Source organism: Paroedura picta, chromosome 14 (genome assembly GCF_049243985.1).
Source record: "Paroedura picta isolate Pp20150507F chromosome 14, Ppicta_v3.0, whole genome shotgun sequence".
NCBI classification, from domain to species: domain Eukaryota; kingdom Metazoa; phylum Chordata; class Lepidosauria; order Squamata; family Gekkonidae; genus Paroedura; species Paroedura picta.
Genome location: NC_135382.1, coordinates 18,021,180 through 18,047,141, shown reverse-complemented (window position 1 = coordinate 18,047,141; position 25,962 = coordinate 18,021,180). Strand labels below are relative to the sequence as shown.

The following is a 25,962-nucleotide window of genomic DNA, read 5'->3' as shown; positions in this document are numbered from 1 at the left end:
TCTCTTTTCAGCTGTTACGGACAGACTAACACAGCTACCCATCTTGTGACAGGTACTTTACAGTGCTATTCTGTGCAGTCCTGGTCCAGTCTAAGCCCATTTAGATCAATGGGCTTAGACTGGGATAACTATGCATAGGATTGCACTACCAAAGTATTCTTTTCATGGACTCTAATCTCCACTCAAAACACTGATGCAACTTCATGACAAATAATCAATGAACTGGGAAAAAGGGATTCAGGATTTTTGAAAGGGCAAACAAATGTGGATAATGGTAGAGAATAAAAGTTAGTAGTATCCTTTTTAGAAAAAGCAAGAAAAGATCTAAAATATGCATTAAAATGTTCGTAAACTTAGAGCAAAAGAAGAGGAAGAGGATGAAACGGAGAAGTCGCTTTTCTCTACCAGGAATCTCAAAGCTGCTTAGGATCACCTTCCTTTGCTCTCCCCACAACAGTCCCCCTATGAGGTAGGTGAGGCTGAGAGTTCTGTCAGGACTGCTCTGTGAGAACAGCGCTATCAGGACTGTGCCTAACCCAAGGTCACCCAGCTGGCTGCATGTGGAGGAGCGGGGAATCAAACCCGGCTCACCACATTAGAAGCTGCCGCTCTTAACCACTACACCAAGCTGGCTCCTCCATATATAAAATGCATATGGGCTAGTTTGTTCAGGTGAGAGATGTCCATATTCTTCTTTAAAGAGTCATCACTGCCCACAGGATCCAGCTCCTTTACAAGTTGTAACACGTCCAGATGAGCAAAGGCCCAACAAAGATCTAAGAGGACGCACCCTTTTGATGTCCAAACCGGCAGGCTACGTTCATTAAAAATTAATCCGAACAACTGCAAACGAGTCTGGTCTGTGGCTACATTCTAAGGCTGCACTGTGGCATGAGCAGCTTGCAGATCACAACTGTCCTATGTGGTATATATTTTCTATATATCTTCAAACAAAGTCACAGCAAGAGTCTGATTTTCCTGTGACCGTGACCTTGAAGAGGAAACCCTCTCGCAATTTGTAAAAAAACTCTGCTGGATGAGGTTGCAGAGATGCAATGCTGGCAGATAAACACAAACCATTTGCCATTTTGCTTGCTGAAAGGAGGAACAAAGATCTGCTCCGAGGTTGTATTTGTTCCACTTATTCTCAAACCACGTGCTGGTGCTGCCCCTCCTCATTGTCTCTTGCTTTTCGGTAAACTAAGGATGATTAGGTAATCTAAGTTTGGTAAACTAAGGTAAACTACAGATGATTTCCATATTTCATCAGTCCACATGGGTTTAAAAGAGACATGCCAGTCATAAGGACCAGAAAGCCCCTTGGTGGCTCCCAGATGTGTATGTCTCAGTTGCCCTCTGAGGCCAAACCACCTTCTTTGGTACTCCACCCCTGAGAAGTTCTGGCAAGTCTGCACTTCCTTGGGCAGGTCCACGATGAGAAATTTGTAGACATTTCGCCCATTTTGTGTTTGCTTAAACAGGGGAAAGCAAATTTATTTATTTATTTAGGGAACGTAAGATGCAGCACAAGTTTCAGAATGAAGACATTTTTTGTGATATCCCATCGTTGTCACGGTGACCATGAACTTCAGGGCCACACTTGAAAACTTGGGGAGAGTGGATCAGTGAGAGAGCTTCTGCTTTGCTTGCAAGAAGTTCCAGGGTCAATTCTCCAGTTAAAAGGACCAGGTAGTAGGTTTATATGAAAGACCTCTGCCTGAAACTCTGTCTAGAGAGCCACTGGCAGTTTGAGTAGACAGCAGTGACCTCAATGGACCAGCAGTTTGGGTCCAAACACAGAAGCGTCACTTTACTTTGCTCTGGTTCGGCCTCACTTGGAGGACTGTGTTCAGTTTTGGCCACCCCAAATTGAAGAGGGATGTTGACAAACTAGAACGTGTCCAGAGGAGGGCAACAAAGATGGTGAGAGGTTTGGAGACCAAGACTTATGAAGAAAGGTTGAGGGAGCTTGGTCTGTTTAGCCTGGAGAGGAGACGACTGAGAGGAGATCTGATAACCATCTTCAAGTATTTAAAAAGGTGCCATATCGAAGATGGAGCAGAGTTGTTCTGTCTTGCCCCAGAGGGACAGACCAGAACGATTGGGATGAAATTAATTCAAAAGAAATTCCATCTAAACATCCAGAAGAAGTTCCTGACAGTTAGAGCGGTTTCTCAGTGGAACAGGCTTCCTCGAGAGGTGGTGGGTTCTCCATCTTTGGAGGGTCCTCCAGCTTGGGAGGACCTCCTCCTCCCAAGCTGGCCAGCCTTTCACGTCACCTGCTCCTGGTACTTTTCACTTTTCATCAAAGATACCTGGGATTTGAACCCGGAAACTACTCCCTGCAAAGCAGAGGCTCTTCCACTGACCCACAGCCCCTCCCTAACAATTCAAACAATTCTTGACATTTATCTCGTTATGTTCTTTACACAAGGAACTCTGCACAGTAGATCAACATGCCTCTGTTGGAATTATTCGCAGGCAAATCTCAGCAACACCTGCCATTAGGCCTGTAGAGCAGGGGGCTTTAGTTTGTAAGGGCGCCAACCTCCAGCTGGCACCTGGAGATCTCCCGCTATTACAGTTGTTATCCAGGCAACAATTATCAGTTCCCCTGGAGAAAATAGCTGCTTTGGAGGGTGGACTCCATAGCATTAGACTCCACTGAGGTTTCCCCCCCCCCCCGGCCCCAAATCCCTCCACCCCAAAATCTCCAAGTATTTCCCAACCCAGAGATGGCAACCCTGTAGCTGATGGGAACTAAACTAGACAAGGAACTGCAGGGGGAGAGGGGTACTTCTAATTGAAACTAATTGGCCTCTTTCTCACACGCTAAATAATGCAGTTTCAATCTACTTCTGCCATTTCACGTAGTAAAATCCAGTTATGAAGTGGATTGAAAATACATTTGTTAGTGTCTGTGAACAGTCCCTTAAGGCAGGGGTAGTCAGCCTGTGGTCCTCCAGATGTCCATGGACTACAATTCCCATGAGCCCCTGCCAGCTAACTCTAGCAGGGGCTCATGGGAATTGTAGTCCATGGACATCTGGAGGACCACAGGCTGACTACCCCTGCCTTAAGGGTCTAGGCTGGAGAACCAGGCTTGAATAACAGAGCAGATAAGGGAGGGTGGATTCTGTTGGTGAAACCCTGCAGGGTCCACTCTTGTAGCTCTGATCTGGATCCGGCCCCCAAGGCTTGCTCTTTCCCTTCCAATAGCACTGAAGATCTCCAGCCATAGATTGCCCGGCTTCTCACCTAGGTCAGTTCTCAAGACCAGCCTGTGAGCTTACGTGAGGTCTGCATTCTTCAATTTCCTCATTTATTTGCTTAACCTCTGTGCTACTCGCCTGGCTGAATTGGGTCACAGGCCAAATACTCTTGCAGTCTGCCCGGGGCAGAGCCACCCACAGGCCACGGCTCCCTCCACTGCTACTTGGAAGGTACAGTGCCCCAGGACATGGAGGCTCCCCGATTTCCACAGTTCTCTTCTGCCTGCTATTTCTAACTCAGACAGTACAAATAGGCAAACTCGGAATCCTAGACGGGTAGTTTGAAAGTCCACAGTACCTTTTTCGGCAGTCTCCGATGTCTATGCATCCTGTTCTGCATTCTAGTGTATCCCATTTGCTCTAATCCGATAATGCACATGAGCCAAAAAAGAAAAACAAAATTGTAAAAGACGCAAGCTCTATGCAAACTCCAAAGGACAGTCCTTTGCCCCTAAGCAAGGGCCCAGCAGGCAGCTCCACATCACCTCATTGTCTATCACACCCCCTCTATCTTGGTAGGGGAACGAGAAGAGCCTCATCGAATCTGCCCCAGAGATGTTGGCAGGCCAGGAAGACGAGGGAAGAGGGGCTCTTCAGGATCCTGCACAAAATGCCCGGAGGCAGCCCAAGAAAAACCGCTCAGTTCCAGCAGGATGTTTGGAAGCTACTGTTGCATGGCTCTCCCCCAACTTCCTGCAGCACCAGGCAGGGAAATAAAGAAATCCATGGCTGTTTGCTCAAAGCGCATTGGCGAGGCGCTCCCTCATTGTGCCTAAGCGGAAGCCAGAACGTTGGGCAACTCTGAAGTTCTAGTCTAAACACCCGGCTGTGACTAAGGGCAGCTAAAAGCATATATTAAGAAAAAAGATCCTCCCCCCCCCCCCCACAACCTTTGCTTGTGACATCACTATCAGCTCCAGGAAATTTCAACACACTTAGCTGCAGTCCACGAACAAACAGGCACAGCTGCAGTAGAAGGGGGTAGGGGGGAGGAAATTTAAGAAAAGCCACCAACTGAAGAATGGGAGGTTTTCCCTGGGTGCCATCACCCGGGCATTGAGTTGACAATCTGGTGCAACATCAGCACCGGTCGTAGATTGATCCTAAGCACCAAACAAGGAAATCCCGGGTGGCCAAACGCCAGCTTCGCCACACTGCTTGAGCATACAAATATTCTTTAGGACAGGGACTCCTGCCCCGGTTTAAGGATTCGAGGAACTCATAGGGCCAGAGTCTGTTTAAGGATTTGCAGGACTTCAGCAGAGCACAGCTGGAGCTGTTACTTGTGCCGCACAAGTAACTGCAGGGCCCTCTCCAAGGGATACCTGGATCTTTGGAAGCAACTAACAGCTTCACTTTGCTGAAGGCATTTACTAGGATCATCCATACAGCACCGCAGGGGCTCTGGAACTGCAGGGCCCATAGTGCGTGCTACATGGGCTGCTAGGATAAACCTCCCCTGATTCAGACCCCACATGGGCAGAGGGGGAGTTTGTTGGGAATCATCCTTGGGACAATGTTGCCTGCATTGTATTAACAAAGCATCGCTTGGACAGTAATGTGCCATGTCCTGTCAGTCTCACCCAGGAAGCTGGCACAGCAATGTTTGCGCTCACATTGCAAGCATAATGCACTTTTTTGAGCTGGATGCTGCATCCATTCAGGAGAATTCTGCTGTATGCAGAGCCACCTGATGGGGCTTCTCTCGAGGGGCTTCTCGAACTGTCCTTTCCCACAGCCAGCTTGGTGTCGTGGTCAAGGGCAGCGGCCTCTGATCTGTAGAACCGGGTTTGATTCCCCGCTCCTCCTCCACATGCAGCCAGCTAGGTCAGGGGTAGTCAACCTGTGGTCCTCCAGATGTTCATGGACTACAATTCCCACGAGCCCCTGCCAGAAAACTACCCCTGAGCTAGGTGACCTTGGGCTAGTCACGGTTCTCTCAGAGCTCTCTCAAGCTCACTTACCTCATAGAGTTTCTCTTGTGAGGAGAGGAAGGGTAGGCGATTGTAAGCAGCTTTGGGGCTCCCTTGGCTACTAAAAAGCAGGATACAAAAAAAACCTGCTCTTCATCTCTCTCTCATCTTAATTTGCTTGTTGTTGGAATCATGGCACCAAAGAGCATGTTCTTTTCTTTGGTACTCTTCTTACAACTGTGGCTATTATTTCCCTTAATTAATGTATTTCCACCTCCCTTAATTACCAGAGAATCAAACACCTGGACATCTTTACTAGTCACACTTCTGTCTTCAGGTGGGAGTCACAGTAGGGTCCATCCTAAAGTAATCATCAATGCTCTCCCTGACCTGGGAGCAACCAGAAACACAATCAAGGACTTTTGTCTCACAAAAACAAAACCAGTCTCTGGTCTCTACATTTCTTTGCCTCACGCTGGTAAATACATCAATTCCTTTGTTTTAGGGTTAGCTGCCCAGCCTTACCCTCCAGACAGGAAAAAAGAGTGTTTAAACCCAGACACTTGTTCATAGCTGTGCATATGCGCCATCCGCGGATCCAGACCACATACCCAGCACAGTGCAAGTCATATTTGCTGTCTCTCTCAGACTTCTTCACGTCAGAAGGTAGCTATTGATCTTTCTCTGACCCAAATCTTATACTCCCTATTATACCATCTCAGCACTGTACTTTTCTCTTGTGTGTTTGTGTTAGTTCAACTCATGTGCAAGCGTGTTAGGGCTCTAAATTTATTATCCAATAAAACATTTTAATTTTATTTCAAATTCAACCTCTGCCTGAGTTTTCTGACAGAGGTACTCCCCCCTTATACATAAGTGGAGATCTTGCTGGTTACCTGCTTCTCACCAAGTCTCCTGGAATGCACTAATTCCCCCATCTAAATTCAGGAGACAACTGGCCCTCAAGTCCTTTTGAGAGCCAGTGTGGTGTTGTGGTTAAGAGCGGCAGACTCAGATCTGGAGAACCAAATTGGATTCCCCACTCCTCCTCCTCATGAAGCCTGACAAGATTTTTTGGGTGTCCTGGGCCAATAGTGACCTTGGTGTCCATCTTGGAGTGGTTAGTGGTTAGGAGTGCGGACTTCTAATCTGGCATGCCGGGTTCGATTCTGCGCTCCCCCACATGCAACCAGCTGGATGACCTTGGGTTCGCCACGGCACTGATAAAACTGTTCTGACCGAGCAGTGATATCAGGGCTCTCTCAGCCTCACCCACCCCACAGGGTGTCTGTTGTGGGGAGAGGAAAGGGAAGGCGACTGTAAGCCGCTTTGAGCCTCCTTCGGGTAGGGAAAAGCGGCATATAAGAACCAACTTTTTGTTCTTCTTCTTTTACAGCATCCTACCAAACATTTTGAAAAGCCAAGAAACATCCTCCCAAAGGTGCAGCAGCCCTCATTATAAACTCCAGGCAAATGGGAGTTCATTTCTGAGCAAGACCCACTTCTAGAGGTTTCGTGAACCACTTTTGGGTCCTGATACACAGGTTGGGACACACTTCTTTAGAAGTCCCCACTGCCAAACAATGCACTCCCAGCTACCCCTAGAACCACATGGCATGATCTCTCTCATGCAAAACACTCAAGAGGACTCTCTGGCAGTGGGACGTGATTCCCATAGATACAGGGCGGCCGTTCTCCAGATACACCTGCTGTTTTTGCTACCTGTGGGCTGTAGGCTAGAGAGAGAGAGCCACGGGTCAGTAGAGGTCTGTTTTTGTAAGAAGGCTGTGTTAACGCTGTTGGTTGGATACTAATTATTCTCGCTGCCTTGTTTTGCATTTGTGCTGCCTGCTCCAGTCTCAGTGAGAAAGGTGGATGACGAAATGAAATGACTGGCAGGTGCAGAGAGACGCCCCCCTCCTTGTATACAGCCCATGCCAATCTGCAAATGCAAGAAAGGTAGGGTGGCACACACCGAGGCCTGGCAGCCCTTTTGGAGCAGCATCCACCCGTCTGAAATCGCAGGCTGCATTCTGGGGGTGTTTTTGGTTTGAGACAAGCACCACATTTTGCTCCACAGGCTTCCTATTGCTCGAACCTGCCCGATCACTTAGATAAGCATCAGCGGCCTTGCTTCAGGTACTCTCACCTGAAGATTAGCCAGGTGGTAGGATTGGAGATGGGGCTTATCCTGTAGCGATGCCACAGTTCTGGAACACCCTGCTCAGAGAGGTTTGCTCAGTGCCTACGCTGCTGTGAGCCAGGTGGAGGCTGTTTGCTTTCACCTGGGCTCTTTTTGGTGCTACAAGGGAAGCCCTGTTCATTAGGCCCATTTTGCAAAGACTTGGCCCTGGCTGTCCCAAACGGATGACGGTTGCCGATTGTGCAGGGGCAAGTTCAGCAGGTTCTAATGCATCTGAATTTCCATTCTGGGTGACCAATCATGTTTCTTGGAGCCAGCATGGTGTAATGGAACTTTTTGACCATTGAGAAACCTCTGAAACATTCTTCAGGCTTTGAAAAGAACCAGAAGATGGGAGATCATGCAGAATATGGTTGAGAAGCAGAGCTGGGTACATGCCCACCTGGGACCCCTCCCCATATTTATGTTTATGTTTATGTTTATGTTTATGTTTATGTTTATGTTTATGTTTATGTTTATGTTTATGTTTATGTTTATGTTTATGTTTATGTTTATGTTTATGTTTATGTTTATGTTTATGTTTATGTTTATGTTTATGTTTATGTTTATGTTTATGTTTATGTTTATGTTTATGTTTATGTTTATGTTTATGTTTATGTTTATGTTTATGTTTATGTTTATGTTTATGTTTATGTTTATGTTTATGTTCCGCCACACTCAAATGTCTCGCAGCGGTTTACAAAAATCCACGAGTACACTAAAATCCCGTAAAAACCCATTAAAGCATAATTAAAACACAATGTCAAGGTGGTGGATAATAAATATACAACCCACTCCCTTCCCCGTTCAGCAAGGGTCTATCACTCTCTATCTGGGCGCGCGGGACATCCCACCCCCTCCCGGCCCATCACTGGCCAATTTGGGAGGGAAGATTGACATGACCATACATTTAACAAATTTTAAAAATGTATACAAAATTAATGGACTCCCACCCATTCAGGAAACCCTTCCAAGGCCATCAAGAAACCCCAGGGCTTCAGGAAAGTGTGGAATAGTGGTTAAGAGCGGCAGCTTCTAATCTGGAGGACCAGGTTTCATTCCCCACTCCTCCACATGCAGCCAGCTGGGTGACCTTGGGTTAGTCACAGTCCTGATAGTGCTGTTCTCTCAGGGCTCTCTCAGCCCCACCTACCTCACAGGGTGTATGTTGTGGGGAAAGGAAGGGGAGGGTGTTTATAAGGCACTTGGATTATAATTTTTTTTAATTCTTATTACTTCTATGACGAAAAGTCTGGTAACCGCAAGAAGTTGCCCAGCAAAAACTGGTCTCCAGCCATCACACAACAGCTAAGCAAATGAGATGTTAGGAAAAAAGCCATTCTGAACTGGATGGCCCCATCTCATCAGATCCACGAAGCCTGATTAGTACTTGGATGGGAGACCACCAAGGAAGGTGAGGGTTGCTGAGCAGAGGCCGGCAAAGACAAGCCACCTCTTGCCTTGAAAAGCCTATGGCAGGGGTGGCCAAACTGTGGCTCCCCAGATGCCTGTGGACTACAATTCCCATGAGCCCCAACATTGTAGTCCACAGGCACCTGGAGAGCCACAGTTTGGCCACCCCTGGCCTATGGGGACACCAGAAGTCAACTTCTCAGAAATAGCAATGCTCTTCTTCTGCTTAACACATGAGAATGCACTTTGAATGAGAGCTGGACAACCCTGAGAGTTTTGAACAATATTTCACAAGGTGGCCTCCCTATTAGACATTCTTATATGCAGTGCATGTCAGTTAGAGCACCACTTCCCAGATTTCATTACCACCTAGCAAGCCCAAAGGTTATATATTTTTATAGCGCGCAAGGGCATTTAAACTTATTTGACCACTGAGGAAGAATCATAGAATCATAGAGTTGGAAGGGGCCACACAGGCCATCTAGTCCAACCCCCTGCTCTACGCAGGATCAGCCCAAAGCATCCTAAAGCACCCAAGAAAAGTGTGTATCCAACCTTTGCTTGAAGACTGCCAGTGAGGGGGAGCTCACCACCTCCTTGGGCAGCCTATTCCACTGCTGAACTACTCTGACTGTGAAAAACTTTTTCCTGATATCTAGCCTATATCGTTGTACTTGTAGTTTAAACCCATTACTGCGTGTCCTCTTCTCTGGGAAGACCCCTTGGTTTTCCATTCTGGGTGACCTGTCATTTTTCTTAGAGCCAGCGTGGTGCAGTGGTTAAGAGTGGCAGCTTCTCATCTGGCGAGCTGGGTTTGATTCCCCGCTGCTCCACATGCAGCCAGCTGGGTGACCTTGGACTCGCCACAGCCCTGTTAGAAGCTGTTCTCACAGAGCAGTTCTATCGGGGCTCTCTCAGCCCCACCTACCTCACAGGGTATCTGTTGTGGGGTGAGGAAGGGAAGGCTTTGAGACTCCTTCGGGCAGTGAAAAGTGGGGTATAAAAACCAAGTCCTCTTCGTCCTTATATGTCCCATGTGTTGTTGTTGATTTTGTACTTGCTGCATTGCACAGTTGATACTACTGCGATTTTATCAGTGCTTTTACATTTACTATATGCACAGTATTCTAATAAATATTTGTGTTTTAAACAAAAGAAATATTTGCAACTCAACCTCTAAGTTCCTGACTTGTCTTGTCCGGTTGGGTTTCTGTTTCCCTTTTCGGTTGTATACTTTAAGTCTATTAGGTCACCATAAATCAGTTTCTCAGAAAGTTTGACCAGAGCAAACTGGCCATGAAATTTACAGGGAAAGTCCCTGGTGGGACGTTGGTGGCCAGAAGCAAACAGAACCAAACCTCAGCACCGGTACTGAAAGCCACTGAGAGGTCCCGGAGAACCAACGTGCTTCTGCTTCATCAGCCTCTTCCAGGACCCGAACATTAGTGAGGGCATCTGGGCACCAACACTGAGCTGGAAACCAGATTAAAATGGCTTTATCTCATCCAAGGAATCCCACCACACAATTGAGTTCCTTGCACAAGAATCAGGGCATTGCAACCTCCTGATACTTATGCAGATCTTCTTAAGGAGATATCCTAAGTGGACAGCACAATCCCTTCCTTTGGTGAATAATTTCCTACACCCAAAAATACAGTCCAACAATCCCCTCTGACTAGGACTAGCAACCTCCTGATACTTATGCAGATCTTAAGGAGATGTCCTAAGTGGACAGCACAATCCCTTCCTTTGGTGAATAATTTCCTACACCCAAAAATACAGTCCAACAATCCCCTCTGACTAGTGGGGCGGGTGGGCGAAGATGGAATATTGACATGATAAATCACACTTGTCCATGTATCTAGTGAAAATACTTAGGACCCAGTAGATGGAATTAATTCAAGCAGTTGTAACAAGAACTGTTAACTTCCAGCTCAAGACTTTTGTGTAATCTGAGAGCCAGTGTGGTGTAGTGGTTAAGAGCAATGGTTTCTAATCTGGAGAATGAGGTTTCATTCCCGGCTCCTCCATATGCAGCCTGCTGGGTGACCTTGGGCTAGTCACAGTCCCTATTGAGCTGTTCTCACAGAGCAGTCCTGTCAGCTCTCTCAGCCCCACCTCCCTCACAGAATGTCTGTTGTGGGGAGAGGAAGGAAAGGTGATTGTAAGAGACTTTGAGACTCCTTCAGGCAGTGAAAAGTGGGGTGTAAACACCAACTCTTCATCTTCCTTATATGCCCCATGTGTTATTATTGATTTTGTACTATATTACACAGTTTAACCAACTCTTCTTTTGCAAAATCGTTTGCAAAAAGAACACAACTGTGTATGCAGGGTATTTATATTGTAAGGTGTCAGAAGAGTCCCCTCCCTACCTGGAAAGCATTAGCTAGGTGGCACTGGCCAGACAAAATGGGTGGCGACAGAGAAATTTCACTGCCACATTTTATGCGTGAGCTTTCGAATGCAAGCACTCTTCCTCAGACTACTTCCAGTGGCACCTTTAAGACCAACAAAGATTTATTCAAGGCGTGAGCTTTCAAGTGCAAGCACTCTTCCTCAGGGAGGTGGCTTGCACTCCAAAGCTCACGCCTTGAATAAATCTTTGTTGGTCTTAAAGGTGCCACTGGACTCTGATTCTGTTGTGCTACTTCAGACCAACACGGCTACTCATTTGAATCTATCCTTACAGAATTCACTCTGCCATCTTGTGGCAACTGTGAATAATTACAAACCCCAGAGACTTTGAGACCTCTGTTTCCACCCCTGGGAATCTTTTCTTAGTGAAATTCTTGTGCCCTCCTCAGAATTGCCCAGATGACTCATTGGTGAAACATCACCAGACTGGGTGCAAAGCTTGTTTTAAGCAGAATAGCAACACCGCTGAATATATCCTATGCAGCTCCTATGACTAATTATTACTCAAACGCTGAACTTCTGTTTATTTACACCCTGGGTGAAACAGAGCGCTGGACTAGAGGGACCACTACCCCGAATGCTTGACTAGAACTAGAACTGAATGAGCTGAGGGCCCTATTGGAATTGTCAGCTTTCCGCAAGGCCTGCAAGACGGAGCTCTTCCGCCAGGCGTTTGGTTGAGGCCAGGGTAGACCCCCGGTGTTTCCATCAAGGACCCCTTCCCAAAGTCTACCGAAGTCTATTAGGGTCTACTAGACCTGCACTTACTCCTAGTGGAAGAAGACTCGGCCTCCGTCTGAACCGTCTGGATGAGGTGGGATGGGATAGATTATTGGTGCTTTGACCACTTGGTTGTTTTATTGTAAATTGGGGTTTTATTGTATTTTAATGTTTTATTCTGTGAACCACCACGGGTTCCTAGGAAATGCGGGGGTATATAAATCAAAATAATAAACGAATGAATGAACAAACAAACAGACAAACAGACAAACAGACAAACAGACAAACAGACAAACAAGCAAGCAAGCAAGCAAGCAAGCAAGCAAGCAAGCAAGCAAGCAGAATTACCAGTTCCAGATGGTGGCTGGAGATCTCCTGAAATTACAACTAGTCTCCAGGTTACAGAACTCCCTTGTACAAAATAGTTACTTTGGAATGTGGAATCTGTGGTCCCTCCTGTCCCCGAGGTTCACCTTCCTCAGGTTCCATCCCACCCACCCCCAAATCTCCAGGTATTTCCAAAAACAGGACAGGCAACTCTAGTTAGAATATTGATGGTTGCTGCTGTCTCCCAGCCACTCTTCCTGGCTCTTCACAGAGGCTTGTATGCCAGAAATGTGTCTCCCTTAGAAACACCCCACCTCACCCCACAACAACTATAAATGCACCCAACACATGCTGAGAGATTCTTTAAAAAAGAAATCCACTTCCAGACTGGCTAACAAACAAAACACACCCATACATCATAAATCTGGAACGAGTACTCATAAATATTCACAATTTGCCAAACTTTCATCAATCAGTTCTAAGAAGCGAGGTCTTTAAGATGAGTCATTTAGTCTTGTCGGAATATCTCAACAGTTTTGTTCCTTGCAGGCATCAGATATGAATTTCCAAAATCTGTCAGCGGGTGCTAAATAAATACCACGGCGTGGTGATCTCGCTCGTGCTGTCAGCAGTCAAATGCTGAAGTGCAATATCAAATATTGGGGAGGGGGGGAAACATTACCAGATGCCAAATACAGGACGGTTTGGCAAATATTCAGAGAACAATCCAGTGAAAGCTTCACTTTGGAATCTGCAGCTGCGCAGGAGGCTTGGGTAGCAAATGTCTTTCAACGGATAGAAAGAAACCCCTCCTATCCCAGATCCTGCTCCTAGAAAACTAGACAGAATGGTTCTATGGTATACAGTGAGGTGCAAGTCACCAGAGATTGCCAATTGGCATTTTCCCACATACGCAAAGCAAGGCTACTAGCGTCCTATCTGGCCCCAAAACACCTGGCAACACACGATGGTCACCTCCAGGCTAGACTTCTGTACCTTGCTCTATGCGAGCCTTCCCTTGGCCTTGACCCGGAAGCCTTCCCTTGGCCTTGACCCTGGTGTGGAATGTGGCTGCTAGGGTCCTCACTGGGACATCTTGGAGAGCCAACATCCAGCCAGTGCTGAGGCAGCTGCCTTGGTTACCACCAGTGGTGTTCCGGATCAAGTTCAAGGTTTTGGTACTGACCTTTAAGGCCTTTGCGGTTTGGGTCCTACATACCTGAGGGACTGCTTATTTCCCTATGCCCCCCGCAGGGCCCTTCACTCTGCGAGTAATAATAGGTTGGTGATTTCCAGCCCATGTGAAGTGCGCCTGGCCTTGACCCAGGCCAGGGCTTTTTCGGTCCTGCCCCCCCCCCATTGGAATGATCTCCCAAGAATGTTGAGGGCCCTGTTGGAGCTGTCACAGTTCCACAGGGCCTGCAAGACACAGCTCTTCCACCAGGTGTTTGGTCGATTCTGTGGGCCATTTCGCACGGCTTCAAAGTAGCACAATGGTTGCTATTTGGAAACGCCACTAATTTGCCATAACCCACGACGTCGTAGACAATCTGCAACAATCCTGAAACCAATCAGCAAAAAGCGCTTCGTTGTGGCGCTTTCAGGGGAATCCAGAAAAGTGGATTCACCCTCCGGATAGCGATACACTCCTGCAACCAATCTGCAACAGTAGCACTAAAGACCTGTGCGTTACCATTGTTGCTGGTTCTTCAAAGTCCCTCCCCCTGGCTCTCTCCTCCAAACTTCCGGCGAAGCGATCACCATTTTTTTTTCTCCGAGCGAGCGGGGATAAACGCACCGGCGAGCCTCTTTCTGTTTAGAGGCTTCCCTGGCTTCAGTCCTTCACCTTTAGTCACTAAGCACAAACCACTGAAAAGCCCGTTTGCTGAAATAAAGTCCCTTTATTTTTTACAAATAAATTCAGCTGAAAATCGGGCCCGTGAGAGGGGGGGGGGATTTTTTTTTTATCACTCGAGGCAGCGTGCAAACGATCATACAATCAAACGACAGCTCACATTAGGCAGCTGGATGGGTCTCTCCGTAGCAACGAATCTACCTAGATTCGTTGCTATGGGTCGGTTTTTTTTTTTTTAAACCTTTCTTAAAGGGAAAGGGGCTGTTTGGGAGCATGCTAACGGCTGCCCATTGGCTGCTTGACGGCCAGGGGCGGGACGAGCTTGGCAATAGCGCTTCCTTTCTAGCGATTTCTGCCGAGACCGGAAGCCTGTGGGAAACGCTAAAAAACGCAACTGATTCCACTACACAGGCAGGTATGCATAACGACGAATTCCACTATTTTAAATGGCGATTTTTCATTCCGCAAACAATTTGCAACAAAGATCCCTGTGCGAAAAGGCCCTGTGAATGGAGCCTCTTTTGGTGCGGAAGGGGGAGATGGCGTGAAATTGATCGCTGCTCTGTATAATTGTTTTTGTTTTAATTGAGATTGGCTATAACACTATTAAGAGCCTCTTGTGGCGCAGAGTGGTAAGGCAGCTGTCTGAAAGCTTTGTCCATGAGGCTGGGAGTTCAATCCCAGAAGCCGGCTCAAGGTTGACTCAGCCTTCCATCCTTCCGAGGTCGGTAAAATGAGTACCCAGCTTGCTGGGGGGTAAAACGGTAATGACTGGGGAAGGCACTGGCAAACCACCCCCTATTGAGTCTGCCATGAAAACGCTGGAGGGCGTCACCCCAAGGGTCAGACATGACTCAGTGCTTGCACAGGGGATACCTTTACCTTTACCTTTATAACACTATTATATTGTATTTATTCATTCCTTTTTAAACTGTAAGCTACTGTGAGCCAGCTCTGGCCGAGACCAGGGAGGGAGGGAGGGAGGGAGTGAATTCAAGTGATTGCTCATGAATTATGGCTTTGCAATACTAGAAAGCGAAAAGGGGAGACCGCTTCTAACAATTTTTCACCTTCATAGAGTATTCTACATGTCCAAATATCTACCTCGACAACTTTGAGAGGGCTGTCCACAGGGCTGTCCAACTCCTCCCATTGATCTGTTACAACAGTAGTTCTTAACCTTGCCGTGACCCCAACTTTGGCGGTGACTGCGGTGATGGCAGCGCACATATGGAGTGCACAAGTGCGCACACGCATGCATGCACAGGCTCACAACAATTGAGGCGGCATGGAGGCGGCCATTGCCATGGCTTCAGCCTCGGCCTGCCGCCGCCGCCACCACCACCACCACCTGCCTCTGCATGCCGCTTCCTGCCGCCATGACAACCAGCAACCTGGTGACTCCGGGGAAGGAGCCAAGTGACCCCAAGGTTGAGAGCCACTGTGTTAGAAGCACCTCCATGTTTCATTTACAAATGGAACCCTGCCTGGTAAGGAGAGATGATTTCCCATGGCCTAAAGAACAGATCATGTATGATTACACCTTTATTTCATATACCTCCCAGGGTTGCCAGACTGGTTTTAGACGAGCCGTGCTGGTTAGAATCACCCCTTTGTTAGCTATTTTTAGGCTTGCATCAGCAAATGGACTGTTTGAAACTGCATACGTTTCCATACATTAGCCCTTGCTGTTTCACTTCCGTCGGGTTCTCCCTTGGCGGGTGGGTCAACGCCGTCGCTTCATTCCTTGAAAGGCAAAGGTGAATGGAGCGAGGGTGGGAATTGGTCTTTAGAAGGGTTGTGGGAGAACTTGATGGTGAGTTCATCCCATGAAAAATTTTAATTTTAGGTTGTGCAGATATGAGGTCTCTGTATGAAGCTATTTTGTTAATTGTCTTGCAGCACAATAGAAATCTGATGGGGATCTGATGGTGACCGAAATGCATTGTATTAATTGATTGCTGGTCAATGGGCTCATCAGTCTGCGGGGGTGGCCAAACTGTGTCTCTGCGGATGCCCATGGACTACAATTCCCATGGATCCCTGGCAAGGACTCATGGGAATTGTAGTCCATAGGCATCTGAAGAGCCACAGTTTGGCCATCCCTGCATATGGTATGCTCACCTAGTTACTGGGGTATCCCTTTGTCATAGAAATCAATGCCAATTTACTTGGGTAGGTGAGTGCGAACTTCTAATCTGGCATGCCAGGTTCGATTCTGCACTCCCCCACATGCAGCCAGCTGGGCGACCTTGGGCTCACCACAGCACTGATAAAGCTGTTCTGACTGGGCAGTGATATCAGGGCTCTCTCAGCCTCACCCACCCCACAGGGTGTCTGTTGTGGGGAGAGGAAAGAGAAGGCGACTGTAAGCCGCTTTGAGCCTCCTTCGGGTAGGGAAAAGCGGCATATAAGAACCAACTCTTCTTCTTCTTCTTCTCTTAATAGAGCCTTTCTTTTAACAAGGTTAAATATCTTTCCTTCAAGCTTAGCTAGGGGCCGTTGTGTCTAAAATTAATTTAACGAAATTAATTGTTCACACGGATATTCACACTTGTTCACATAGATGCATTGTCCCAGATACTTTGCCGCATTTCCTGTTGGGTTGTCCTACGTTTTTGTTATATCAGCATTCCCTAGGCGATTATATGAAGAAATTGAAACATGACTGTGTAGAAGAGAAGCAACTGGTTAAAATGATGTTGAGTGAGAAAGACCCATCAACTATTTTGGGGATAGCTACAATTTTGTTGGCCATTTTAAGAATAAGTCTCCCATTGATGGAGACTGTTGGTATCGAGTAAGCTACTGTTACTATCATACTATAGACCAGGGGTAGCCAAACTGTAGCTCTTTAGATGTCCATGGACGTTCTGGCAGGGGCTCATGGGAATTGTAGTCCACGGACATCTGAACAGCCACTGTTTGGCCACCCCTGCTATATACTCTTGTCTGTGAACTTTACTCATTATGGATCTAATTTTTATGCTGATAAAGGTTTTCTGAATCTTGATTGCTGAGATTCTTCCATCAAAATAAAATGCATAAGAAAGAGAAAATCCAGTTGGATGTTGAGTTTCTTCCACTGAGTAACAGAATACGACATGACTGCTACTAATAAATTTATTAATAAAAGTCAAGTCACTTTTTAAATGAAACTGGCCAGTTCACTCCTTCATAACAATAATTATTCAGGACCATTTTCCACATCACTGTGTTAGGCATACCCATAAAGGGTTGGATCCAGCCCACATCCACTCAATCTCCCCTCCTTCCTACAGCATCTGTCCCACATGCCTTCTCTCCAGGCAGGTCCCACAATCCAGTGCAGGGGTAGTCAAACTGCGGCCTTCCAGATGTCCATGGACTACAATTCCCAGGAGCCCCCTGCCAGCGAACGCTGGCAGGGGGCTCCTGGGAATTGTAGTCCATGGACATCTGGAGGGCCACAGTTTGACTACCCCTGATCCAGTGCATAGCCCTTTGGATGGTCAGAAAGAACCTCTCTTTTTTTCCAGTACAGTTATGCATGGGGGCAAGGGGAGGGGGTCCTGTGCTGGGATTACGGTTACCAGCTCCAGGTTGGGAAATAGCTGGAGACTTTGGGGGTGGAGCCAGAGGAGGGCGGGATTTGTGGGGGGGGAGGGACTTCAATGAGTATAATGCCAAAATCTACCTTTCAAAGCAGTCATTTTCTGCAGGTGACTTGATCTCTATCACCTGGAGATCTGGTGTAATCACCCAAGATCTCCAGCCACCACCTAGAAATGGGCAACCCTTGCTGGGGTGGTCAGAGGTGCAAGAGGGGCCTGATCCCTCTGAATGAAGTTCAATAGGGACAAATGTAAAGTTCTGCATTTAGGTAGGGGAAACCAAATACACCAATATAAGATGGGGAGACTTGGCAGTAGCATATGCGAAAAGGATTTAGGAGTCTTAGTAGACCATACATTGAACATGAGTCAGCAGCGTGATTCAGTGGCTAAAAAGGTAAATGGGATTTTGGGCTGTATCAAATGGAGTATCGTGTCCAGATCACGGGAGGTGATGGTGCCACTTTGCTCTGCTCTGGTTTGGCCTCATTTGGAGTACTGTGTTCAGCTTTGGGCACCCCAGTTGGAAAGGGATGTTGGCAAACTGGAATGTGTCCAGAGGAGGGCAACAAAGATGGTGAGGGGTTTGGAGACAAAGACATATGAAGAAAGGTTGGGGGAGCTTGGTCTGTTTAGCCTAGAGAGGAGATGACTGAGAGGGGATCTGGTAACCATCTTCAAGTATTTAAAAGGCATAGTGCAGGGGGTTGGACTAGATGACCCATGAGGTCCCTTTCAACTCTATTATTCTATGATGCTATGATTCTATGATCCAGATGTTGCAGGAGGGGAAGCAGTGCAGAGATGGAAGGATGCAATGCCAGGTCACGGATAGCTTCTTCCAGACTTTCGTGTCGAGGATGGGGAGGGGGTATACCCTTATGACACTCATTTTTGGCAGCCCCCACATTTTGCATAATGTCTAACGTGGCCCTGAGCAACATGATGCTCAAGCACATGTCCCTCACGGCTTAACTGCAGATGAACTGCTTTGGATTTGGCATAGTGTCACCGACAGCGAATGAGTAACAGACCTGTTTTAACTCCATTCTTGCTCTGCTCTGCAAGGTGCGGATTGAATGATAGCTGTTCTTCCTCAACTAACCTACTTACAGTACTAAATAAGTAAGTGTGAGCAAAAATACGTGTTAGCGGAGAACAGAGGTGAATGGGGGAAGAAATGAATTATTGCCATGGCATCTGGCCAATACAAAAACAAGCCAACCTTACTCACTTAGGGTGGGATTACATGTTACAGATCTAGCTGTTAAGTTACCCCCTTTGCCCAATAACGTGTTATATCACTGATCCACATTACGACAGCGCTCCCAATGTTTCCTCCCCCAGCAGCTAGTGATGTGAATGGGGAGATGGGCTTTGGGGAAGGAGCTGCAAAATGGAAGTTTAGAAAGGAGCTGAAATGTAGTCAGTTCAACGGGCAGTCCAGCAATTAAAAAGCAAGATGTCTTTAGGCTCTTGGGTGAAGAGAAACGGGAGAAACAGCTAAGAAATGACAGCTAAGAAGTGTAAAGGTAAAGGTATCCCCTGTGCAAGCACCGGATCATGTCTGACCCTTGGGGTGACGCCCTCTCTAGCGTTTTCATGGCAGACTCAATACAGGGTGGTTTGCCAGTGCCTTCCCCAGTCATTACTGTTTTATCCCCCAGCAAGTTGGGTACTCATTTTACTGACCTCAGAAGGATGGAAGGCTGAGTCAACCTTGAGCCGGCTGCTGGGATTGAACTCCCAGCCTCATGGGCAGAGCTTCAGACTACATATCTGCTGCCTTACCATTCTGCGCCACAAGAGGCTCATAGACAAATGTGATAGACAAATGGCCTATCACAGCCTTTCTCAGTTTCTTTTTACTATTGAGAACATTTTTCAGGCTTCGAGGAACGCCAGAGGTGGCACCACATGCAGAATATGGTTGGGAAGAAGAGCTGTGGACACACCCACCCTTCCTTTCCCAGCCCCTCCAGGTTCATCATTGGCCACTTTGGGAGAGGTGGGTGGGTCAACCTGACCATAGATGATGATATCACCCAATAAAAGGGGAGCTCCTCCCCCAGGAATTTGATTGAGGTTAATCCGACCTAGAAACATCTGGCGGTCTGCCCTCAAATCATACCCTCCATTAATGTGAACGATTCTGACCTCTCTAGGGGCTCTGTTAAAGCTGTTCTATTGAAACTGTTCAATTAGTTACTTATGCTAACCTGTCAAACTTATGTTTACTGTCGGAATTGTTATTGACCTATCGTTGTTACTGTTATTAATGTATAATGTTCTATATATCCCACAACATTCCCGTGTAAACCGCCCTGGGCCATGTGGGAGGGCAGTATAAAAATCCAAGAAAATAAATAAATAATTAAATGTTTAACCATTTGTTAAAAATATGTAAACATTTAATTAACTCCCAGCCATTCAGGAAACCCTTCCAGGGCCATCAGGAACACCTGGGGTTTTATGAAACCTTGGTTGAGAAAGCCTGCTCTATCGAGAACAGTATCTGTCACGGCAGTCTGCCAAGATCTTATCAAAGTCTCACCTACTGATACTTTGCAAGAACTGTCCGTTTACTCCCGTCCTCTGCTTCAGTTTATTTCGCTGATTTCTAAGCCCAAGATCCAACCTTTTGTCCAGTGACTTTTGATTTTAAGCAGGAGCATCTGATTAGAGATTTTAATCAAAAAGCTTCTCGGAGGTCTTAGGGCACAAACCTAAACAGAGTTACACCCTTCCAGCTCCGTTTAGGATTGCACTGTGAGAACAGATTGTCTCCTAGATCAGGGGTAGTCAACCTGTGGTCCTCCAGATGTTCATGGACTACAATTCCCATGAACGCTGGCAGAGGCTCATGGGAATTGTAGTCCATGAACATCTGGAGGACCACAGGTTGACTACCCCTGTCCTAGATCTCCTTTATCCCTTAATTTGGTGACACTCACAAAGAACTCCCACAGCTAAGTCACAAAGCTGTGCTCGGCATGCAGGTGTCCCCTGGCTTTGTTCCCGGCACATCCAGTTCAAAGAAGCAGAAGGCAGGTGAGGGGAAGAACCTCTGCCTGAGACTGTGGAGATCTGCTGCCCGTCAGAGTAATCAACGATGATCAGGAAGGACAAGAGTATGGCTAGTGTAGAACAGGTTCCTTGGTTCACCTGCAAAAGTTTGGTGAGGCAGGACTTTTCTTTGGTGTAGTGGTTAGGAATGTGGACTTCTAATCTGGCAAGTTGGGTTTGATTCTGCGCTCCCCCACATGCAACCAGCTGGGTAACCTTGGGCTCGCCACAGCACTGATAGAGCTGTTCTGACCAAGCAGGAATATCCGGGTCTCTCAGCCTCACCTACCTCACAGGGTGTCTGCTGTGGGGAGAGGAAAGGGAGGGCAAATGTCAACCGCTTTGAGATTTCTTCAGGTAAAAAAAAGCGGCATATAAGAACCAACTCTTCTTCTTCAGTAATATCAGGGCACTCTCAGCCTCACCTCCCTCACAGGGTGTCCGTTGTCAGGAGAGGAAAGGGAAGGCCATTGTAAGCTGCTTTGAGACTCCTTTGGGTGGAGAAAAGTGGCATATAAAAAACAACTCTTCTTCTTCTTCTGAAGCCATGCTTAACGCTCTCTGAACTGGATGTCAGTTTATAACAGATACTCTGGAAGAAAAGCCTAATGCACCAACTGGTCTATTTAAGGGTCATTTTGACATACTTTCTGTGATGGATGTTGACAAAATCCTGGGATCTGTGGAGGACATTACGTACCCATCAGGACTGTTAAAATGATCAAAGGTCCACGTCAAACACTTAGTAGCTATTATAAGCCTTTCACTAACTGAGAGCACCTTCCCACAGCCACGCCAAGAGGCAGGAATCCATGCACTACTCAATAAACTATCCCTACAGAGAAATGACCTGGCCAATTACCACCCAGTCCTTCATTTACCCATTCTGGGCACAGTGACTGAGAGAGCAGTAGTGAACTAACTCCACGTCTTGTATAATACCCTTGCTCTAGCCTCTTTTCAGGCTGGCTTCAGGCCAAGCTATGGCTTCTTTTTCACAACAAAAGATACTGGAGATGCAGCACCTATCTACTGGGAAAGGGCTAAGGGGCTGGGGACTCAGTAGTTGAGAGAACAGATGACTAAGGGGCCAGGGGAGAGAAAGTGGGTTTTGAAAATGTGGCACAAGATGCAGAAAGTGGGTCATAATCACTTTCCCTCCCTGGCAACCCCTGAAGCTAAAGGACAGTAGCTTCAGAACCAACAAAAGGAAGCACTTCTGTACTAAAAAATGAACTTCCGGAACTCATTGCCACTGGATGCAGTTGTGATGGTCAACTGTTTAGGGGTTAAACTAAACTAGAAGGGATTAGGTAGATTCATGAAGGACAGAACCATCAATGACGGTTTATTTATTTATTTGTTCATTAGCCATGAAGGCTCAATACAACCTCTAGATTATGTAAACCACTACTGAGAAAGAACAGCAGGGGATAACGGGGCTTCTTTCCCTGCTTTTAGGCCTTCCGGCAGTACCTGATTAGTTGGTATACTGGGAGAAAAGGGGGGTATGGAATTCAAGTGGCACCAATACCACAACAGAAGAAGAAGAAGAGTTGGTTCTTATATGCTGCTTTTCTCTACCCGAAGGAGTCCCAAAGTGGCTTTCATTCCCCACAACAGGCACCCTGTGAGGTGGGTGAGGCTGAGAGAGCTCTGATATTACTGTTCGGTTAGAACAGCTTTATTGGTGTTGTGGTGAGCCCAAGGTCACCCAGCTGGTTGCATGTGGGGGAGCGCAGAATCAAACCCGGCTCGCCAAATTAGAAGTCTGCACTCCTAGCCACCACACTAAGCTGGCTCTTCTGTGCAAACCTTGAAGTGACATCACTGCATCAGGGTGACTCTCTAGGATTAACCAAAACTTTGTGGTAAAACCATTTACTATTTGGGATGAATTCTAGAGCATTGCCCTGATGCACTTCCACGTTGAACTCCCCTTCCCCATGTCTCTCGGGGGTTGTCAGTGCTATGTGACTATCAAGAATAGACTATTGCTCTGCCATCAGGGGGTCTATTTTCTGGAATAATAGCTAGAGCCTCCTAAATGAGTAATTAGCAGCTGAAATGAAGAAGAAAAGCTGAGTTTTTAAATATCCCGCTTTTCAGCGACCCAAAGGAATTCCAAAGCAGCTTACAAATCCTTTCCCTTCCTCTCCCCGCAACAGACACCCTGTCAGGTAGGTGGGGCTGAGAGAGCTCTGAGAGAACTACTCTGCAAGAACAGCTCTTAGAGAACTGTGACTGGCCTCAGATCACCCAGCTGGCTTCATAAGGAGAAGTAGGGAATGCAACCCAGTTCTCAAGATTAGAGTCCACCATTTTGTAACTGCTACACCACACTGGCTCTGGTTGAAAGTTGGCTGAACGTTGTGCAAGTTGTGCTCAATGGCTAGATCTACATGCATCCTGATCCACGCCAACAATACACCTAGAAGCTTGAAAAGGCCTGGGTGATCAGTTCAGTTGCAGATGCAGACCTATCAGTCACAGTGGCCTGAATGGCCCAGGCTAGCCCAAGCTTGTCAAGAGCTCAGAACGTAAGCGTAGCGAGCACTCGGATGCGAGACCACCCAGGAATCCCAGGGTCAGCTATGAAGGGGAAAGCAAGGGTAAACACCCTGCTCGTCCCTTGCCTTCAAAGCCCCATGAGGGGTCATCATAAGACACTTGATGGCCCGTAATAATTACCAGCTTCAAACCCCAGTCCTTCTTGCTGGGTAAGGATACCTATGAAAATGTCATCAGATACTCGTCTCCCTGGTGCTGTTAAACTCTAGGGCAGGGTAGTCAACCTGTGGTCCTCCAGATGTTCATGGACTACAATTCCCATGAGCCCTTGCTAGCAAATGCTGGCAGGGGCTCATGGGAATTGTAGTCCACAAACATCTGGAGGACCACAGGTTGACTACCCCTGCTCTAGGGCATCCTGGCGGGTTTGTCCACACGATATTGACCTCCTTTCATTTTTGCTCACCTCCAGAATTATTATTCACTCCCTTCATTTATTACCGATGGATAAATTTATTAAATGATACATCTTGATTCCTCAACAAACAGTACATCTCCTGCTCTCCCCCCCCCCCTTTGTGTTTTGCACAGTTTAAGCTGCACTCTGAGCTCTGGGGTTCATTTGTCTATCTGAAGTATTCTAAAACTGCCTTGGATGCTAATCAGGGAGGAAATTTATTTTATGTGGAATGGTCATATTCTGAATCTCTAATGGCAGAAGCAGCCTGGACCACTCCTGATGACCATCTATGCCAGCCTTTCTCAACTCTTATAAACATTCTTCAGGCTTCAAGGAACCCCAGAAGTGGCACAATTGTGCAGAATGCGGTTGGGAAGTATAGCTGTGAACAGGCCTAGCTGGGGCCCCTCCCCCTCCCAGCTCATCATTGGCTACCTGAGGGGGGGTCGGCATGACCGCATCAACCAATCAATGTTTAACATATTTTTTAAAAATATGAAAAATTAACTCCCACCCATTCAGAAAACCCTTCCAGGGCTGTCAAGAAACCCCATGGTTTCAGAAAACCCTGGCTGAGAAAGCCTGATCTGTGTGAAGACAGATGAGTCAGAGCCATGCAGGAGAAATGCAGGACTCTTAAAGGTTCCCTTTATGCCAACCAGCCTTTGGAAGAGGCAGTTAGAATTACGTATTCTCATGGCTGGAGGGAGGGAGCAACAGAAGTCTCTTGCCCCCGTGACTTGATCATTACCTCCGACATGTGCACCCCATAAAAGTCACAGGACCTCAGCCGATAAGACCAGGAAGGAAAACACAGAGATGTCCAGAGTTCGTGCCCATCTGTGTGGCTCTGCTGCCGTCCTCAGAAGCCCCCTGAAGCAGGAGCTGACGCTGGAATTATTCATCTCTAAGGACAGACGTCAAGGGAGTTGCTTCTCTGGGCGGGGGGGGGGGGAATAATCCTCCCTTGGACGGAAGACAAGATAGCCCTACTCCCATGTCAATCTGGCCCTGGATGATGGCAAGATGTTGACAAGAGTTCAGCTGTGCAGCCACGGGCCAGAGCCTTCCAAAACTTTGTCTTAATTGCAGCCATTTCTCCAGCTGCAGCCCCATACCTGACTGCTCTGCTATTCAGATCTTTATGCAATGGGATCTGAGTCCAAGCAGCGTACCCTGAAAGGCAGATCCTGTGATTCCCTCACTCCCACTGGGTTTTCTCCTAGGGACCGGAGTCTCTTGACCCCTTGACTTTTACCCTGGGAGTGGGGAAACCTGAGAAATAAGCCCAGCCTCCTTGGGAGACAGTCTTTACAGGAAAGCAAAGATGTCCAGTAAGTAACAAACCGTACTCTTGGCTACTATTGCTAACAAGGAAAACACCATAAAAAAACCACCGACCGGGTATTGCCCTACATATATATCTATTTTAGACGGTGGGTCCCTGTTTTTTCCATCTTCCTCTGAAGTTGCCTGTCAGATCCCATTGTGACTGTGATTAAATCTGACACAGCTCAGCTGGAATTTGTGTGCAAGGCCCCACGCTGCTCCCTCCCTCCTTCTTCGCTGGCTCACCCTCCCTCCTCGATTCTCTCTGGAATGTGGCCACAGAGCAAACTTTGCCTCCTCCATGGAACAACTGAAGACAGGTGAGACCCAGGCTCCTACCTGACGAGTGTCCCGTCCTGGAGACCCGGGCAGCTGGTGGGCCCGGCTGGGGCCATAGCTCCGGCGGGAATCGGGTTGAAGGTTTCCTGGCCTCCCCGAGGCTGAAGGTATTTCATTTGTGTCTTAAGTTTTCCAGGTGAGTGTGGACACACCTACTGGAGCAGGGAGAGACAGGAAGCCAGCCGAGAGACAGGCTGATTGGTCTCTTCCACAGTACAGAGTCTAGTAAGGAAATGAAGAGATGCATACACCTGGTGGAAGCCTGAGGGGTGGGGGTGGAGGGGAGGGAGCCAAGCACAAAGGGAAGCAGCAGTCGGATGCAGAAAGGGAGGCATGCCGGGGACTTGCTGCTCAGTTGGGTGGAGATTGAAACCCGCTAATAACTTCCGCTGCGATGACTCGTCCCGTGGATGAATCTGCAGGCTTCAGTTCCTGGATTGTTATTTTTGAACTTTGTAGCACAATCAGTGAAGACTAAGATACTTTTGAAGGGGAAAAAATATTAATAAAACTGCTCTGACCAAGCAGTGATATCAGGGCTCTCTCAGCCTCACCCACCTCACA

General features: G+C 47.3%; 1 protein-coding gene across 4 annotated transcripts in view; it reads right to left on the bottom strand.

Annotated features, from left to right (window-relative positions):
* The window catches only part of ARHGEF5 (Rho guanine nucleotide exchange factor 5), a 62,552-nt gene extending 36,931 nt beyond the window's left edge, over positions 1–25,621 (bottom strand). For 2 of the 4 annotated variants that reach the window (XM_077309991.1, XM_077309989.1), the window contains exon 1: positions 3,571–4,096. Coding sequence is in view for 2 of the 4 variants with exons in the window: in XM_077309989.1 (XP_077166104.1) it covers positions 3,571–3,651 (81 nt within the window). In the remaining 2 variants the exon portion in view is untranslated. Of the gene's footprint in view, positions 1–3,570; positions 4,097–25,398 lie in introns of those variants that run through there. The other 2 variants (XM_077309990.1, XM_077309992.1) reach the window with 2 other exon arrangements.
* Positions 25,622–25,962: the final 341 nt, after the last annotated feature.